The following is a 20,255-nucleotide window of genomic DNA, read 5'->3' as shown; positions in this document are numbered from 1 at the left end:
AATTGGATAGTTCTTTCAAAGAGCTGGCGCACACATAATGGGCCGAATGGCCTCCTCCTTTACTGTATCATTCTATGATTATTCTCAACCTCAGGAATGTCTTAACTGAATCATATGAATCTTTTCATTTAACATCAGCCATTGTCACAGCTGGTCAGAATAAAATTAGTAGTTGTGGGCAGCCTTGTGCTGAGGGCTTACTAGGGAGTGAGCTTGACTTATATTAGTTGAGAGAGAAGACCATACCACATCTCAGATGAAAAACTACACTACATCACGAGGTGACCTGAAATTCAGCTTTCAATATTGTAGCTTCTCAAGTCTGCAATGCACTTTGGAAGTGATTGTGTCATTGTAACAAGATCATACAGTGCACTTACTTACCCTGTATGATTTTTCTTGGGATTATAAAGAAGAACAAATAACTTTATTAGAGTACTCTGCATTTGCTAGCTGCTGTGATCATGTTCTTCATAAAATATATTGCATTATCATAAAGCAAGGATATATATCTCCTAGTGGTGCAAATATGTAGCACACAAGCTGAGTACTCCATGGAATAACAGCAAATTATTTTACTCTTTGAAATGTAGAACAAAAATGCTGAATTACAGAAAGATTTTTTCCAATTTCTTTTGGTGAATGTAGATAGTCCCATGGCACTAATTCGAAGAAGAGCTGGGAAGTTATCTCTGGTGCCCTGACCAATATTTATCCCTCAATCAACATTCAACATAACAAAAAAACAGATTATCTGGTTATTATCATGTTGTTCTTTGTGAAAGTTTACTGAGTGCAAATTAGCTGCCATGTTTCCTACTTTACAAAAGTGACTACAATTCAAAAAATACTTCATTGGCTGTAAAGTGCTTTCAGACACCTGGTGGTTGTATAAAGCGCTATATCAATGCAAGTCTTTTTCTTTCTTTCAATCCCCATTTTATCAATCATTCAAATAGTCTCTAATTCCACCTCAATGTACTTCAAATTAATATTTGTATACTCAATTTACAGCATTGCATGTCAAAGGTTACTTTTTGTCACACAACAGCAAAGTCAATCCAAATTGTAACTTCCATAGAAACTCATGTACAGTAACCTGATACAAACTAAAACCAGAATAACATGATATTATTTGCTTTATTTCAGTACACAGAGGATCAGGCTAGAAAACTTGGTGTGGTGGGATGGGTTCGAAACACGAGAAGAGGAACTGTAGAGGGACAAGTGCAAGGAAAAGAAGAACTTGTAAACTCAATGTAAGTGATTCATGCTATATACACTTCTGTTCTTTGTCAGTTAATAAAATGTTAGATATTGAATAATACAAGATTAAAAGTCAAAAATGCATTCTTCTTTGTGCAGAGAATGTTTTGGCAAATCTTATGAGTGAAGTTTTACTTTGTTTGTGTTTGTTTAAACTGCCTTAATGCTGTTTGAACATCATTAAAAGTACATAAGATTTTTTAAAATTTACAAACTTTCCTTAAGTTTTTTAAAATTTACAAACTTTCCAGTGTTATAAGTCAGTGTAGGGCTTTTTAGTAGAATTAATTGTAATTATTTGTCACTTGACTTTCTGGTGTTCAATATTATTAAAATTTAATATAAAACCAAAACAGTGAAACATGAATATGGACTATATTGGCCCTTCTTTAGGGTTAGCGAAGCAATTATCACAAACATGAAACACAAGACGCCTTCCTTTCCCTACTGAAATAAACTTCAAAGCCATTTTGTAAGCTTAAGGGAAATATAAGAGAAATTTGGGTATCTGAGCATGGCAAGACCTGTATAGGGCAGTGCAGTCAAGCCACTCTGGTTACGGTTGGGTAAAATACATCATAATGTTACGATCCCAGCTGATGTTACTACTGGACAAGCCTGAGCCCAGGGTGGAACCTGGCTTGATAGACTCTAACTTATATTTGTTTGTTTAGATACATGGAGAATAGCTACTGATAAGAGTCACAGGAGTCAGCTGATGAACTTTCAACAAAATAATAAAACATTTATTAAACAAGAAAAAATTAACTATATAACAATACTCCTTCACCCACAGCTATACCTTTACGGATATATACAGATTTGTGAAGATAACACAAGTTACAAAAGCTATCTTATATTCTAATGTCCACACAGTCCATGTAAACCACTAGGCGACCTGTGGTCAGACAGACCACACTCTGAGACCAAGTGACAGATGCCACCCCAAACAGATGTTATGGATCTCTCCTGAACTCCCCTCCCAGATGCTTGCCATACCTTGAGCCAACCAGTCTCACTGAACTCCATCTTTCACATGAGCGTTTCTAATCTCCATTCTCCAAGAACTCGTTTTGGAATCTTCTCCCAAACCGAAGCTTTCTTTCAGAAGCCTTCTGCAAGGATTCATCTCCAGGGTTTTGAATTCTCCTTCCCATGTTCCTCTCCCCTGGATCACCATATGCATTCAAGCTTTCTTCCACGCACGCTGTCTCACTGACTCAGCCGTCAACAATACACCATTGCTTCACATGCACACAGTAAAGAATTACAGACCTTCAGTTGTCTCTTTGCACCTTCTGACTTCTCACCAGCATTTATCGCTTTGAATCTGCTTCCTGCAGCTTTCATCTCTTTAACTTGAAGCTTGGAGACTCCCTCTCTGACCCTCACACTCTTAATTTCACTTAACAGGACCTTTTCCAGGTTCCTGTCCTTCCTTTGACTAGAAAGTCTTCTTGGCATTTTCTCCTGTTCCACTCCCCTGGATTTGGGGACTTTGTTCTTTAGCTTGGGACTGGCTACCTCCCTCTTCTAGGTTGCATCTGCCTGGTAGCTGCTCCCAACTGAACTCAAAACTTCGGTTCCTTTAGTTTTTCTGTGTGTGTGTGCACATGCGTGTACGTGCGTGTGTGTGAACTGCCTCTGGACCCCTGTTGCTCGGTAACAGCACAGTTTTTTTTCTACTCTTGTGTTTGCTTTACTTCTCTTTAGGAGTCATAAAAACCTCATTAGAAATGCAGGCACCTTTTGAAGTGAAACTAAAACTCAACTTGACCTTTTCTTAGCACACAAATACAGAAATACAAATCAAACTTAAACTTTAAAGCTAAAACTCATTCCTAACACTCACAAATTCAAATATAACTTAGTTAAATTGCCTCTTTTTCCTAACAGCTTCAAAATGCCAAGAATTTGAGGGAGTCCAATCCCAAGCACAAAAAAAGATTTTCTCACTGAGATAACCCCATTGCTTTCATTCCTCAGACTCTGCACCAAACGACTTCACATTGTCTGTGATTTCAACCTCTATCTCAACTCATGTTCTCTCTTTCTTCTGAGTTCACTACCCTCTTATCCCCCCCTAAGTCTCTTCCTCCATGGAAACTCCCCAACCCATGTTACGGCCACTTCATTGACCTTGACATCTCATCTGGTCTTGCTCATCCCATCGCATCAATCGCAGATAAGGCCATCCTCCATCATTTCCTTGCTTTGCTCTCCACCTATATCCCCCTTCCACGACCCAACCTAACCAAAACTTTGTAGCATTAAAAAAAATCTGACACCAGGTGGAACCCAAATGGTTGCCTCCAGCCAGAGCACTTTCCCATCAGGAGTGGTGGCTATCATCTGGGAGCCACTGCTCAGGAATCCACACCGCCATCAATATGGCTCATATGGCAGGTGGAGGAGAGGGCTCTAACTGCCAAGATGACCATGGTTGGGAAGGCACTGGATTATGGAGGAGTGGGCTGGATGTTGCTGTAAGATTTGGCATGACGCACGCCCTTGGGTGGCATCCAGCTTGTGTCCAAAGCCATCAAGAATCTTAAAGTGATGCTCAGCCCTGACTGTATTTGAGGTGTTGAAGTGGATCAGCTGTGTGGAGCAATCCTGCCTGAGCTGACCTCTGGACAGAATTTCTCATTAGTGCCAGGCCGCAAAACTTCCCTCAGCAGCCTCAGTCCTACAACCTAAGCACTCTCAGAGCTCCCCTCTAAGCCATTCCATTCTGAGTGGAGTGGAGAATGGACTTCTCTTGCACACCCTCCACTTCCTCACCCTCATTGGTTGTCTAGGGACTCCGTGGCATTCCGTCCTGCCAACCAGAGGAGGCAGCGTTCCCTGGCTCCTCAATTTCTGGCTGCGCTTCAGTGCCACGCACCTGAGCTTTGGCTACACCTGGTGCTGAGGGTAGCAGGCAGATCGGGAGGCCTCCTTGTGGTACTGCTCCTTTGCCTGGGAAAGTGGCCATTAACAATGGAGCTTGTTTGGCCTGACCACTTGCCTCTCTTCCATGGCTATGTCTGCTCCTGGGTATCCCTGGAGAGGGATCATGCAGTGTCCACTGGTATACTTGAGGCCTCTGCAGTCGGTGGGCACATGGAGAACTGAAGTGCATCATCATCCCTAAAAATGTCACCTAAGATTGATTAGCTAATTTTTTGGATAATTACAGTATATTAATGATGCCCCTTTCAAAGATCGTACAGTTTCTCTTTATTGGCAACCTTCAGATTGAATCAAAGGAACAGACTGAAACTATAGTTGTTGGGTGAGGAGGCGCATGCTTGTAATATGTATCTGTAAATAATTGTTTATAAAAGTGTGTAAAGATTGGCTCTATCTTTCACCATCAGGCTATCTGGAATATAACTAGCTCCTTGGCATCGTGTGCAAGCGTTCCAATGCACAAAGCGTTTGGTTGTGTATGCTGATAAGCCTTCTTGTGTACCAGTGATGTCTTCATCTGACTCCTTTGCAACAGAACAAGTGCATAACCTTGCATTCTGGCAACAAACTCCTGTACTCCTCTTTTCCTCCTGCCTTGAGTCCTGTGGCATTTGTGCCCAATATCTCAACTCATACAAATAGCTTCTCTATCCTATCACCCAAAACATGCACGCTGGCTGCGAGTGTATGGTGAAGTCACAGTGTCTCTTCACTGTTACTGACTTCTCCCTCTTTTAACTGGCAAGATACCAGCTTTTGTGTATCTGAAATGAGAAAGGGACAAGGGTTGGGCTGTGGTGAAGGAGGAGAAAGTGCAGCACGTGTAATAGAAGAAAATGTAGGTTAAGAGAGAACTGGCAACAGAGTAGGAGGATTAGGAATGGAGAGACCCTCATCATTGATACCTCCTGTGCTGCCAGTGGCCATGGCCTCCGCAATGACTCTTCTCATGATAGTCAGCATTGTCTCCTTCATGGGGTTAGAATGTGCAGGTACTCATGCTTTGCTCCAGGTTCTTGCTGCTGCCTGCAGTTAAGCATCACTTTCTCCTGCAAGAGAGAAGGAAGTGTGTCAGTAACTGTCCTGCAATACTTCTAGGTGATTTGGTTGTCATGGTTGAATAGCGGCCAGAATGTGTGAGCTGTGGGTGTGGGTCATGTAGACGCTCTAAATATCTGAGGGTGAGGTAATAAACTGAAAAGTTGAGCAATGATTTATGGATATTATTGGTAGGTGGGTGATGGGATGTAATGAATTGAGCAGTTGGTTGGGCTGGTAGTGCAGTTGGTAGGATATGCTTTTTGAAGATTGAACTGACTCACCTTGATAACAGATCAATAAACTTCTTCCTGCACTGCATCCATGCTTCTTGGAAGTACACTCTTGGCAATGACCTCTGCTGCTACTTTTCCCCACTGCCTACTTAGCATATGTCCAGAGGACCTCCTGCCCTGTTGCAGAAACAGTATATCTCTCCTTCTCTCCATCTCTTGCACCAATGCCTCTAGTGCTTTTTAAGAAACCTTGGTGCGTCTCTCTCCCCATGTTCAGCCATTGCACAAAATATCACAGCACAGATTCAATTTACAAACAATTCCTATCAGTGAGTTTTTGCAGTACAATGCACCTCCTTTTAAGAGATACACGCTGGCTCTAAGTAACGCTAGCCACTCATGATATAGGTCCCTGCTGATTAGCGTAGCCAATGAACAGAAAGGTTAGCATTGACTGCATGCAGCAAATCATGTAAAACAGCAGGCACCATGAATTTAACATGCTGCCTGCAAGGCAGTCAGCAGCCGAGTTTTAATCACAGACCACAACCTTCACTCCTGTTTCTGGAGGTTATCAATCTAATCACCTGTGGGTTATTGAGGTTTCATTAAAATCATTAAATTGAGTTGGGTGATTTTTGTTTTTGAGTTTATTGTTAGCAAATTGCATCTGATTGCTCGAGTGTCCCAATGTATTATTTATTCTGCCCGCTAGAGGTCGCTGCAATTCTGTGGTTATCTGACAATGATGATGCAGGGTTTTTAGCTTTGTTTTCTCCTGTTCCTATTGGCTGAGATCATGCAGTTTAGCACAGACATGGGTGAGACCCTCAATCTCACTGGTCTGTATGACTTAGTGACGCACAGCATATTAACTCACCAAGTCTTCAAGTTAATATTTTAATTTTTTTGTTGAAATCTGTGGTCAGCCTTTTCTGTTGCATGCAGTTTAATCCTTGGCATCAAGTCTAAGAATTTTGTTTATTAATTCAACTTATGCCAATGAATAGACATTAATGAATTTAATTCTGAATATCTGAAGAGATGAAATTTTTTTTATAAGTGATATGTCCATTGTATATCAAGACAAGATAGAGGGTCAAGAATCAGGGTCAATTCAAACTTGCTTCTATTGTGCCTTACATCTGTGCCAGCTAGAAGTGACTTTTACATAAATAAAGGCTCCTACAGAACGCTGAGACAGGGGCTGTTGTATTAATTTTAACTTTTTAAAAAATTTCTGTTCTGACGCATTCACCAGAGGGCTCCAGCTTTCTGCAAATAGTATATATATCCTGTTACAAGGGATGGGGAATTTGGGTGACTATACATGATTTTGGATTCCATCTATCTTTTGGGGATGCTTCTGATCACCACTTTACATCTTCACCTGATATGTAACTGAGCTCCAAAAGACCCCATACCATTGGAAAAAATATGTCAGTGTTTCAATGTGCTGCAACACGTTTCCAATCTACATTGCTTTCTATTTTTCAAATTATCACTAATAGTTATCAAAAGTAAGTAAAATTTAACCGCTGGACTGCAGTGCTTCAGGAAGGCAGCTCACCACCACCTTCTCGAGGGCAATTAGAGATGGGCAATGAATGTGGGCTAGCCAGTGATGCCTATATCCTGTAAATGAAACAAAAACTCTATATAATTCAATTTGTAGTTATTCACAAAAGAAGTTCAACTGAATCTAATGTATTGAGTACTAAATTCCCTTGGTAAAATGTATATTTCATTCCGGATGGTGATGCTAATGTGCCATGAAACAGCATGCAAAAAATGGAGAGGTGATAGGTGCTGTATTTATGTAAGTTGACAGAACAAGACAGCCTAAAGTTTGTAAAAGCACTCTATCCACGTCTGTCAGGGGGAAATGATGTGGGCAGAAACATTCCAGCTGGGAAACACTTTCAAAGTTGCAATCCCATGAAAATATAAAGAAAATTCTCACCTGGACAAGGGCGATCAAAACTTTCGGTTGAGAGTCACAATCCTGAATGGCTCAGATATTTTTGCAAATCTATTTAAAGCAACTCTAGTTGCTGGTATTAAGTTTTTCCATTTTGTTATTCTTTTTGAAATCTCTTGTTTCTTTCTTACGACTCCACTAATGTCTCAGCTGATTGGGCTGCTAATTCAGGTGCAGAGACAAGTCAAATTCTTTGAAGTCATAATTTAGTAACTTCATTGATCTTCCCAGTAACACAGGTACCTAATTTTGGGTTTCAGTTTACTCTCTTCTGTAACCTCTCCCAAACCAGCAGTTCCTCTTTATGATGAAGATGCCACCACTTAAAACATCCATGTTTAAAATAGCCAGTTGCTTATATCATCAAGAAGTGATGACCATTGCTGTGCTTGCTCACTAGTTTGCATCTTATCAAGGTGCATTGAATGCAAAAGCAAATGTAAGTGTATAACATCTTAGTGAGGTGAACATAATATAATAAAAGAGCACTATTGAGGCATACTTCATTTTAATACTTTATGTTTCCAGTTGAAAATCTTTCACCAAAACCTGTGCAGAAATGTTCCCCATTAAGGTCTAACCAAATCAAGGAGAGAACTCTTTTACTTTTCCAGTGAATTTGTGCCTACAGTGCATCAGCTGCATTAAATGGCCCAAATTTGAAAGCTATCCTGTAAATACAAATCTCTGGTAACAGCGGGCTATTTTTTGCTACGTTTTTCTGTTGTTTTTATTGATATTTCAGTTATCTTTAGCCCATGCAAAAGCATGAATTTTATCTGTCTTTTCTCTGTCAGTTTTTAAAACTGTAAAATACAAATATAAATTCTGCTGAATAGCCATTCAAGGCCGTCTACCTTGAGCGAAAATGGTTTTTAATTGTATACTGGTCATTGTGTATAGTGGGCAGAACTATCACTTTATGCAACTGGGACTGAAATCTTAGGGAATGGATGTTCTTGGTTATAAATTTATACATTATTCCACAACTTAATACGGTTCAAAGGCAATCAATTACTTTTGTAAGAACTAAGCATACAATGATATTACCAATAACCATACATATACAATAATAACTATTGCAAATAATAATTCCACATGTCTTTTGAGAAATGTACAGTAAAACAATTACCAGAGAATTCACTGCATCACAGGTTTTGCGGTCAAAGAGACCGGCTGGCCAGGATTTGCCAAATTCTGAAATATCTATTCATTCTTTAGACTCTAGATTTTCACTCTGGATATGTGAAAATCTGCAAGTTTCGAAAGATTGTCTTATCCAGTTAACTGTACTTCAATTTTAACAGGAATAACTCCCCAAGCATTCACCTTGGACGGGATTTTCTGGCCCTGCCCACCATTAGGATCATCCGGTCCTGCCACGGCGGGGGCAGAAAACTCAGGCCCTTGGCTGAACTGTCTGTCTAGTCATTCAACTGGTGACAGTTACAGGGGCCCAAGACTCTTCTTCAAGTGAATTATCACTTGCCTTGTGCAGATATATCCTTGGAGGAGTTAATCCCTAGGAGGGCAATTGCTAGCCAAAGAATACTTGTAGCTGAATGCTTACCAGCTTTCCAGTTTTTTGACATTTCCCATCTAACAGAAACTCACCTAGCAGGCAAAAGCCAAAATTAAACATATTAACTTAAAATAATGAATGCCATGCTAAAACAAAAGCTTCCCAGACAAAGTTGCACTCCTTTGGTAATGCATTGATGTTGGCCTATTGTGTGCTCAGGTTCTGGTGTGGGATTAAACCGACAACCTTCTACCCTAGACATGATGGAGCTATGGCCTCATTAATGACCCTGGATTGTGCTATATTCAAAGCTCTTGCTATCCTCTTGAGACTTCTATTCTATCCCTCTGACTATGCACGCTTAAGGTCTTCTGTGTCTTCTGCACTGTTATCACACTGTGCAAATGGTTTCAGTAAGTTATCCTCCATTACCCCCTCTCTTGTTGGTATTAAGTCTAGTCGTCTATGATCATTCATCCATTTTATGTTCCCCAATGCTATTCTCCTTCTCTAGTCTTATCAAGTCCACATTACACCCCTCTACATTTGGTTTGTTTCACTGGATCAGAAAATAGGCCCTATTTTAACTCTCTGTAAGTGAAAGGATTTTAGTGGGTTAAATTCTTGCCTGGTATCAGAGGAGCAAAGTCATTTGGTCTTCTTTGGCTCATTTGCTCAGAATTTTTGCTTTAACTTGCATTATATAATTTAACTGTATCTTGAATCAGTCTAAAGTTTTTGCTCCCATTAACCACTGAAAGCCTTTCCGTTCTGAGCTTGAATAAACTACTTGTGACATCAGTTCTATGTTGGCCTTTCACTAGTTTTAGAATGTGTGCCCTAATTTGTGTTACCATGAAGTAGTGCTCACAAATCATTTATACTATTGAATAAGTTGTATATTTCCACGAGGTTACCTCTTAGCCACTTTCCTTCAAGACTAGATTCTCAGTCACTCCATTTTTCACCTCATAACTCAGAACGGTATCTATCAGTGACTCCTGGGGTGCCCAACTAATTACCTCCTTTCATTCTGTTTCAGTTGCAGGTAGAATTACCTTTGCATACTCTTGCTGAAGCAATTTATGATCCATTTTAGAAGCTTCCCACATGTGTGCCTTATGACCTTGTGAACCAATTGTCAACATTGCATTACATCAAGTGGTCTGCTAAATATATAACATCTACTGCACAGATTGAAAAGCTTGAAATCTAAATGATCAGCATGACTTTAAGCATGCCAATTTACTGAAGCATCCCAGCCTGGCCATACTTTCTATCACTATCCCACCCAGACTAATGGCAGTGTGGCCTTTGCCACCAAATCTTCCCTTGATCTCTCCCCCAACTCCTCTTGTACTTTCTCTTTTGACCACTCATCCTGTTCCATCCTCCTTGCCATTCCTTAAAAATCATTGTTAGCCTATCACTCACCCAAGCCCCCACCTAAGTTTCTCACTGTGATTTCCTCCATCAGCCGTTGTACTAAATGGCTCCTCATCCTTGGTGATTTCAATCTTTTTCTCAACTCACCTTGCCTTTTCTCCTCTTTGTTCACTGCCCTGCTATCCCCCTTAACCTTTGCCTTAAACTAAATTCTCCTAAACATATTCAATAGACATCCCTTTATGCTATCTTGCATGGTTTCTCGATTTGCACTGCCTCAATCACCAACAAGGCCATTATTGATAACTTATTTTATCACTCACCGTTCAAATTTCCACTATTCGCTTCCAATCCTATTGGAAATAGCACTCTTGAAAGTCACTTGCAACTGCACTTTCAAACTTGCAAATATCTAGACTTTAACTCTCTGTTTACCCCTTTACTTCCGCAGACCTACTTAATCACTTCCTCACCTCCACCTTTGATGTCCTTGTCCCCATTAAAACCCTAACTTTCTTTCTCCTTGATGTGGCTCACATCCTCACCCCCTTATGTCCAAGAGCTGTAGACTTGAACACATCTGCTGCATAGCTGGTTTAGTCATTCATCTCCATATCCGTTTGGATCACATCAAGAATTATTGGGCCTTGCTCTTCTCAACAAAAACTACTCAGTACTCCAGGATCATCCTGAAATGCAAAGATAATCTGGCTTTTTTTCTCTACTGGCTCACTAATGTCCTTTAGGGAAGGAAATCTGCCATCCTTGCCTGGTCTGGCCTACATGTGACTCTTGACCCACAACAATGTGGTTGACTCTTAAAAGCCTTCAGAGCAATGGCAACTAGGGATGGGCAGTAAGTGCTGGCCTAGCTAGCGATGTCCTCATCCCATGAACAAATAAAAAAAATTTGACCAAGCTTTTAAGTCTTCGCTCCTAATATTCTCCGCCTAATCCTTCCCTCCTAGTTCTCATTTGGCTCAGTGTCGATTTGTGCTGGATTGCATTTTTGTGAAGCGCCTTGGGCTGTCTTCCTACATTAAATACAAGTTGCTATTTGTTTTCTACTATTTATTTAAAACTGAATAGTACTCTCACAAACTTCCTCAGCACCTACTCCATGTACATCAGGGGAATTTAATACTCCCCTGGAAGCAGGCTGGGAGGTTGGTGGGGGTGTGGGAGGGAGGGTGGTGTGGGGTAGTGGGAGGGGTACATATAATGGGCTGGGAATGTGTGGATTGGAAGACCCTGTAGCCTTCCTGTCTCCAGGACAGGAATGGTCAAGAATTGATTTCCTGCCCAGAGCTCAATTGAGGACACTAAGTGACCACTCAAGGGCCTCATTCCACCGCCACTGGTATGAACCATTGGGAGGTGGGGGGCTACACCTTGCAAGCAAACCGCCAGCTAAACCCTGTGGTCTGGCTGGGGGAATTGCCCCTCCTCCTCCAGCATCCTCAGCCCAACAGATGGACCCTGCCAGCGAAAATGGAGGGACCCTCATGAAGTCACCCCTCTGTCCTTGACAACGACACGGCCCTGCTTGTTGGGGCGACTCTGACTGGCCCCAGCAATCCCCTACTAACCTTGTTCTGGGGACTCCAGAGGCGATCTTCATTTTTGGGTCTCCTGCATCATCAGCCGTGGCCACTGCACCCAGTGGCACTGCTGGTCCTGGAAAGCTACCAACCTCTGATTGACTGGCGGCTCTAGATCAGGCAGTCCAGCTGGAAATTGCTTCTGGTGGAGCCGGGAATGCTGACGGCAGCCAGTGGTCTACCTAATTGAAACAATTCAACCAAACTCCTGCAAATGGCCACGGTGGGGTTGCCACCAGCTCTCCAGTCAGTGGACAGGCACCCCCTCCCCGCCACAACCCCCCACCACCCTCCAAGTGTTAAGTTCTGCCCTTTATCGGTTTGTCTTTCTTCTATTTCCCATTTTCTTTCTCTCTCATTAATTTTCTGTTATTACCTCACATTATTTTTCACACTAAATCCCTCATCACTATCTCTCCCAAAATCCATTCTCTCTGCGTCTCATCTCTTATTCCCTGACCATCTCTCTTTCAGACCCTTTTCTCACATTCTCCTATCTCATTCCATCTCCCTCTTTGAATTTTCATTACCTCCCTCCTGGTGTAGGGGTGGGAATGAGTCATATTTATGTACATTCAGACCAACCAATCTACATCATTAAAAGCCATGTCTTAAAGTACATATGTATTATTGTTTTCCACATTTACTAAATCACCATGAGGGGGTACCATCGACCAGATTGTTAACTGGACTAGCCATATAAATATTGTGACTACAAGAGCAGGCCAGAGGCTTGGAATTCTGCGACGAGTAACTTGCCTCCTGATTCCCCATAGCCTGTCCAGCATCTACAAGGCAAAAATCAGGAGTGTGATGGAATAGAATCCAGTTGTTTGGATGGGTCCAGCTCCAACAGCCCTCGCAAAGCTGGACACCATCCAGGACAAAGCAACCTGCTTGACCAGCACCCCATTCACCACCTTAAACATTCACTCCTTCCACCACCAACATACAGTGGCAGTACCGTGTACCATATACAAGATGTACTGCAGCACCTCACCAAGCATCCTTGGATAGTACCTTACAAGCCCACAACCTCTATCAGCTGGAAGGGCAAGGGCAGCAGATTCATTGGAATATCGGAATACCTCCAAGTTCCTCTCCAAGCCACGCACCACCCTGACTTGGGTCCATATCGTTGTTCCTTCAATGTCATTGGGTCAAAAAACTTCCTCCCTAATAGCACTGTGAGTGTACCTACACCAGCTGGACAGCAGTGGTTCAAGAAGGCAGCTCACCACCACCTTCTCAAGACTAATTAGGGATGGGCAACAGATGCTGGCCTTGTAAGTGACACTCAAATCCGTTGAAAGAATCAAAAGAATCACATCTCAGATTTTAATCCAGAGACACATCTGTGTGCCTGCCACCACCTCATTTTCAGCCTAGCCTGTTTTTCAAATTGGCTTTAATGCTTTGAATGGTTATATCTTTGTACTCCACCTGTTCTGTTTCACAGAGAGCCCTGGTGGGGCCCCCACTAGGGCTATCTGTCACTTGCTTGTCCTGCTTTCTACCCTTAATGTCACCATTAGCACATTCCTTAGCTAATATCACCACTGTTAACACCTCTTTGTCCTTTTGTCTATGACATCTTTGGCAATCTCTTCTTTGCCTCCACCTATCACTGGCCCTCTATCCAGTTCTACCTGTCCCACCCCTCTCAACCAGCTTATATTTCACCTCATTTCTATTTTTCCTCAGTTCTGATGAAGAGTCATATGGACTCGAAACGTTAATTGTATTCCTCTCCGCAGATGCTGTCAGACCTGCTGAGTTTTTCCAGTTATTTTTGTTTTTGTTTCAGATTTCCAGCATCTGCAGTATTTTGCTTTTTTCCCATAGATTTTATGTGCAATTCTAGTTTTATCTTTTTTAAAATGATAACATTTCTCATTTTTTATACCATGTAGCTAATTATTTAGTTTTATTTAAAGTATATCACATTATTTTCTCCCCCCTGTCATGCATCTTTCCCAGGCTTCATCTGCATGAGTGTTAAGCTGATCATTAGAAATACACTCATGTAGTGTGGGTGACTCACCAGCTGATTACTTTTTTTATTTTGAATAATAAATGATATAACAGAGTCCAGTTGGGTGTGTCTGCAATGGAGAGCCATGTTTCCCTAGTGTGATCCTTGTAATTGCTGGAAAGCATAAAGACCTTGGGAAAATCATACTTGGTTGCCAATGGACAAGTTGCAGATTTGCCATAGCTTTTTACAAGGCCTGACAACCCTTTTCAGAAAGAACTACCACTTGCCAGCAGATATTGCCACCCACCAGTTCTGAGTCCAGATGCCAAATCAAATAGCACAGAGAGTTTAGGATCTTCCTTTCAGTATAATACAATTTGCATGACTGCAAACTGAAACAAATGCGGATCTAAACTGGCTCCAACAGACACATGAATAGTCTGCTGCTTGCTGACTCTCACTTTTTCCTTTCTCTTTCCCTGAAGGAGTTGTCTGTTCTGGAAACTCAATAGAGTGATGGATCTAATGTATATCCCATCATTGCCTCCAGCATTTGTGTTCCATTTTGTTAGATTAGAACACAGCCCCTTTTTTAACTCAAATATCAGTAAGGGTGACACTCAAAAGGTAAATCTGCTATACAGTTATATCACTAATTTTCTTAGCTGACCAGCTTAGTGAGCTTAGGATGGTCTTTCTCTCTATTGTCAGATGGACAGAAATCACTGGTAAAGTTCATGGTGGTGTTCACACAGGTTTAACATCCCATGTCAGATCACAAAATTACAGATAATTGTATCTTCCTGTCCTTCTTTGTATTCATTCATGGGATGTGGATGTTGCTGGCTAGTCCAGCATTTATTGCCCATCCCTCATTGCCCTTGAGAAGGTGGTGGTGAGTTGAACCCCTGCAGTCCATGTGTTGTAAATATACCCACAGTGCTATTAGAAAGGGAGTTCCAGGATTTTGACCCAGCCACAGTGAAGGAATGGCGATATAGTTCCAAGTTAGGATGGTGTGTGGCTTGGAGAGGCACTTGCAGTTGGTCATGTTCCCATGCATCTGCTGCCCTTGTCCTTCTAGGTGGTAAAGGTCACGGGTTTGGAAGATGCTGTCGAAGGACACTTGGTGAACTGCTATATCCCCACCTACCATCAATTGAATGTACTTCCAAGATTACTCAGTTCAAATACCTTTGCTCAGAATACATAATGCAGCTGTGTTGTATTTGTCAGATTACTCAGTTTTGTATTATTCCATTATATGTTGGGCTTGTAGAATGCTTCAGTGAAGAAAAGGTTATGAAGAAAAGGTTATGAAAAGACTGGTGCTACATGCAGCACATTTGAGGACCAATCTTTGTGCAATGGAGTGGTTGAATACACTGAAATTTGCTGAATTTCCAGTCCCTGTAATGCCACTTTAGAAAGACATTGAATGGAGAGTAGGCACCTCCTCCAGGAAGAAAAGGATGGGGATATCCCGAGGGAGTCACCTCCATATGGCTAGCTTTTTTAATCTCTTGGTGACTTTTTCAGTGAACACTGCTAGAGGTCTGGAAACAGATTATCCATCTGCACTTCTAGATAACCTGTTACAGGTAGTACGTGACAGAGAGAAGCTTGAGAGGAAAAATAGGGAAGTAGTTATTGGGTATGTCGCTCCAAAGGAAGAAAAGAAAAACTGATTTGTTTCACAGAAATGAAAGTCCTTTTTAACATAAATAAAAGTGTAGTTTGGGATTTATTTTGTAAATATTCAAAGTTATATAAAAATTATATTAAATTAAGAATTCAATGGCTGAAGTAATTATTTTGCCACATTCATTGCTTTTTCAATTACTCCCCCTACAGTTTTCATGCCACACACCATCCCTGCCCAACAAATCCAGCAGAGCATGGACCTCTCAACAGTCTGTCTGCGGTGATCTTTTTGTTATAAGTTGCTTCTGTTTGAAACTCCTCAACACAGCAATGCCAAGCACAGTCCAGATATTCTCCACAAGAAGGCTGGTTCATCCATAGGTCACTGTTTGTGAGGGAAACATTTATTGAGAAATGGGAATTTTTTTTAAACAAATGTCGTGAAATCAGTCTGTTTAGGATTAAAGAGGCCCCTTATAGTTTATTATTCATGATTTCTTACAGAATGTTCCAGACACATCCCCATAACAGCAGAGACTAGGTAGAATTTATGAACACCCACATGACAGATGTGGATAAATAATTGCCAAGTGTACAGATTTGAACAACGAGTAATGAAAGTTCTGGGTGGAGTTAGAAAAGCTGCTGCGCAGTCAGCCCAACCAACTTTATCTTTTGGTCTTTAATATAATTTGAGACACATGAAGAATCAGCTCCTTTCACCTTTAATAAATGAAACATCATTGCACTATATAATATGAGCAGCACGCAACAGAATTTTGCAGCCGGAAAGTCCAAGGATCTGCGGCGGGGTGGACACTTTGGCGTTAGAGCATTGGGAAGTGGTTTCCTTTGGGCTGTAAACAGAGAAAACAAGTAGTGGGATCTGAATTGGATATCAAGCCAACAAGATATGAGAATACAGGAAGAGGAGCCCAGAGTCCATGTGGACTAGGAGAGGGGTCCTTGAGTAATGAGGAAAAAAAATTTGAGTCAAATTTTAAGTACAGTGAAGCCTGTAAATTAAGGATGCCACCTAGCAGTTGTAAAACAGACTCTGACTGGGAGGCTTACGTTCAAATTACATTTTTAACTATTACTCATGTGTTGATATCTCTTCAGGAAAAGGTTAACCATGTTTCTCTACCCCATATAGGGAAAGGAGGATCAGATAGTTGGTTAGGCCCCATTTTTTGCAAAATGCAAGAAATATTAACATTGATATACATGGAACTGTGTTGGACATTATTGCACAAACCAAAACGACTTGCAAATAAATGTTCAGCTAGAATAAAATAGCAAACTACAAACATTATACACAGTAATAAACAACGTAGAGTTGTACTTTACTGTGTATAAACGTTGTAGTTTGCTATTTGACTCTCGTGGTGCCTTTCTAATGTCCTCTCTTAACCTTGCACATCTGAACATGTGTTCAGCAACAGGAAGAAGCCTCCCTCCCACCAGAGGTTTTTAGAATGATTGTCACTTTCAGGTCAGTTGCTAATTGATTCCTGCTGGCTGTTGCTGAGTTGGTAGATGTGCTTGGAGGTTTGTACTACTACTTAAAGTTGATAAAGCTTGCAGGGAGTGGTCCTGCATGCAGCTGAAGGCCTTGGTTTTTACTTCAAGAGTTCTGGCCAAACTATTTGATCTCAGTTATGGGTAATGTAGTTTCTATCCTCCTTTGCCTGTAGCTTGACAGAGAGATTGAGCAAAAGTAAAGATGGAGGAGGGGGAGAAGGGCTCAGCAGCAAGTCATATTCACATGGATCTACATCTTCAGGGAGCAATTCTCAAACCTCAACTTAAGTCATAAATATTGTTCCACAAAGGAGGTGTTCACTGAAATCTGCAAGCAGACCTGCAGCCTCAGGGCAGGGTGAGGATAGCATTATCAGTTGCTGTAGATGTGACCATGACCATGAACTACTTCACCTAAGACTCCTTTCAGGCTGGAGCATGGGCCATCTCTAACATCTTGCAGTTTGTCATGCACTGCTGAAAAGGGAGGTGACTGAAGCACTGCATGCAAAAAGAAGGAAATACATGGCATTTTCCCTTCCCAGAGAGAAGCAGGCAGAGCATACATATGAGTTTGCCAAGTTACGGGCTCCCTCATGGTGCAGGGTGCCATTGATGGTTACTCTGCGGGTGCCACATGTAAATTCAGAGATGTACCACAACCCCAAAGGATTGCACTCAATGTGCAGCTGGTGTACAAAAATATTCAGTGCATCATGCTTCTCAATACCTGGTTTTTTGGTGGCAGTTATAATGCCTTTATTTTAAGTCAGTCTGCTGTGCCATCAGCATTTGAACCACCATGAGAGAGAAGAGGGTGGCCACTGGACAACAAGGACCATCCGCTAACTAAGTGGTTCCAGTCTGCAACCCACGTACATGTGGGGTATGCATATAACAAGAGCCAGGCTGCCCCACAAAATGTCATCCAGCACACGAATGGATTGCTGAAGTGACACTTTTGCCTGGACTGCTCTGCTCTGGAGGAGCCCTGCATACTGTTCAGAGTGTGTCTCACAAATTATCATGGTCTGTTGCATCCTGCACAACTTCGGTATCATGAGGGCACAGTCCTTACCAACCAGGTATATGGTGAGCAACTGAGGAAATAAAAGTGGAGGAGTAAGATGAGGAAGCAAACAACACACTCGCTTTCTGGTCAGATGGTCCATGATCACTCAACTATGATACCAGTGAATCTAACCCCAATTCCCCACTCAACAACAGTTCCTGACTTCACCATCCCTTTGTTACAGATGTCCTCTTGTCCACAATGCTGAAGTAGAAACATCACAAAACAAATATTCCAAACTAAGTTTATCAGGCTACCTATCCAATATTCCACCCAAAGACAATTAACTACCCTTCTACCTTCCCTTAGTGCCTGTCTTCCTTGTGCCTTTGCCTACTCTAGTGCTCCTACACAGTCGTCGTCTTCTTAGGCAGACCCTCGGGATTGAGGATGACTTTCTTCCACTCCGGGTTAGGTGGGGCAGGTAGTGTTTGATGAGGCGGGTGGGTGGGAAGCTTGGATTTTGGTACGCTGCTTCCGTGTTTGCGCTTGGCCTCCACCTGGGTTGGAGACGTTCGAAATGATTGACACCTTCGCGGATGCTTCTTCTCTTGTTTGGGCGGTCTCGAGCAAGAGATTCCCACAAATAGGTGGGGATGTTACAGTCCGAGTAATCTTCTGGACCACAGCTGTGAGGCTATGTCAGTCCCTTTGAGCAGTGATATCCACAGCTGTGGTGGCAGCAATCGCAGTCTGTATGAACTTGCATGACTTCAGTCACAATTTCCACTGCAGTACTCAGATGTTGTGTGGCTTCTCCTTGTTCTGCAATAGAAACTCAGACATCGACCAAAAGATGCTGCATCATGATTGGGTCTGCAAGTGTTCTCATAAAGATGGACACCAAATCCTTGCAAGAAAAAAAAGAGCTCCAAGCTCTATGCAACCTGTGCAAGTTTGTGCTGGACTCCTCTATCCTCCTTCATTGTGGCCACAGGCCTGCCATTGCATCAACCATATCTATGCTCATACCCATCAGCCTTTTTCTGCACACTGCCCCATCAAAGTCCTCATCCGAACCTTCTGGAGCAGAACTTGTGTGCAACCTCTCCATCTAGAAAGCTGCCAGATGTGCTACCCTTTGCCCCTGCTCTGGCTGCAGCTAATTTGTGCTGGGTGTCTTACTATATGCAGATCCCATTCTGAGCTACCTTCTAAAGTTTGTGCAGTGTCAGTATCTGAGCTGATGGCTACACTGTAAGGGGAGTGATAGTGTTTCTTTGTTATCAGCTGCTTCTTCCTATTCCACGCCTGCTCCTGTACCAGTGCCAGGCTAGGTTGCAGTTCCTGGATATCTGAAAGAAGAAAGGCACAGGGGTAGGGTTGCAGTGATGGGAATTGGGGAAGTGGTGATGCATCCTTAAATCATCTGCAGCTTGTAAATTAGAAAAGAGTGTGAGATGAGGGAGCTGGGTTGTGAGAAGAAGGATTAGGTATGAGGAAAGCATCTTATTCAATAGTTTCACTTCATCCAGTGGCCACAGCCTCATCCATCGCCACTCGATAATTGTGAGCACTGTCTGCTCCATCAGCATGACCGACATGTAGCCGTGTCTGTTCCCTTGGGCTTGTTTCCACTGGAGTTTAGAAGAGTGATGGGTGATTTGATTGAAGTATGCAAGACCCTGAACCGCCTTGACAAGATGGACGGCGAAAGGGTGTTTCCTCTTGTGGGCGAGTCCAGAACTAGGGGACACTTTTATAATTAGGGGTCGCCCTTTTAGGACAGAGATGAGGAGAATCTTTTTCTCTCAAAGGATTGTGTGACTTTGGAATTCTCTGCCTCAGAAGGTGGTGGAGGCGGGTTCATTGAATACTTTCAAGGCAAAGGTAGATAGGTTTTTGTTAGGCAAGGGAATCAAAGGTTATTGGGGTCAGATGGGAATGTGGAAATCAAAACACAAGAAGATCAGCCATGATCTTATTGAATGGCGGAGCAGGCTCGAGGGGCCGAATGGTCTACTCCTGTTCCTATTTCTTATGTTCTTGTGTTCTTATGTTCCCTGCTGGTTAGGTGCTAGTACCAGGAATTATGTTCCACTTTGCCCCTCA

General features: G+C 42.1%; 1 protein-coding gene across 4 annotated transcripts in view; it reads left to right on the top strand.

Moving 5' to 3' along the window:
• The window catches only part of LOC144689683 (acylphosphatase-2-like), a 140,047-nt gene that overhangs the window by 21,077 nt on the left and 98,715 nt on the right, over window positions 1–20,255 (top strand). For all 4 annotated transcript variants that reach the window (XM_078556974.1, XM_078556976.1, XM_078556975.1 and 1 more), the window contains one exon: window positions 1,150–1,259. In XM_078556974.1, coding sequence (XP_078413100.1) covers window positions 1,150–1,259 — 110 coding nt within the window. The remainder of the gene's footprint in view (window positions 1–1,149; window positions 1,260–20,255) is intronic.

Source organism: Cetorhinus maximus, chromosome 14, assembly GCF_964194155.1.
Source record: "Cetorhinus maximus chromosome 14, sCetMax3.hap1.1, whole genome shotgun sequence".
Taxonomy (NCBI): domain Eukaryota; kingdom Metazoa; phylum Chordata; class Chondrichthyes; order Lamniformes; family Cetorhinidae; genus Cetorhinus; species Cetorhinus maximus.
Note: the sequence above shows the minus strand (reverse complement) of the source record. Positions and strands in the feature narration are given on the sequence as shown.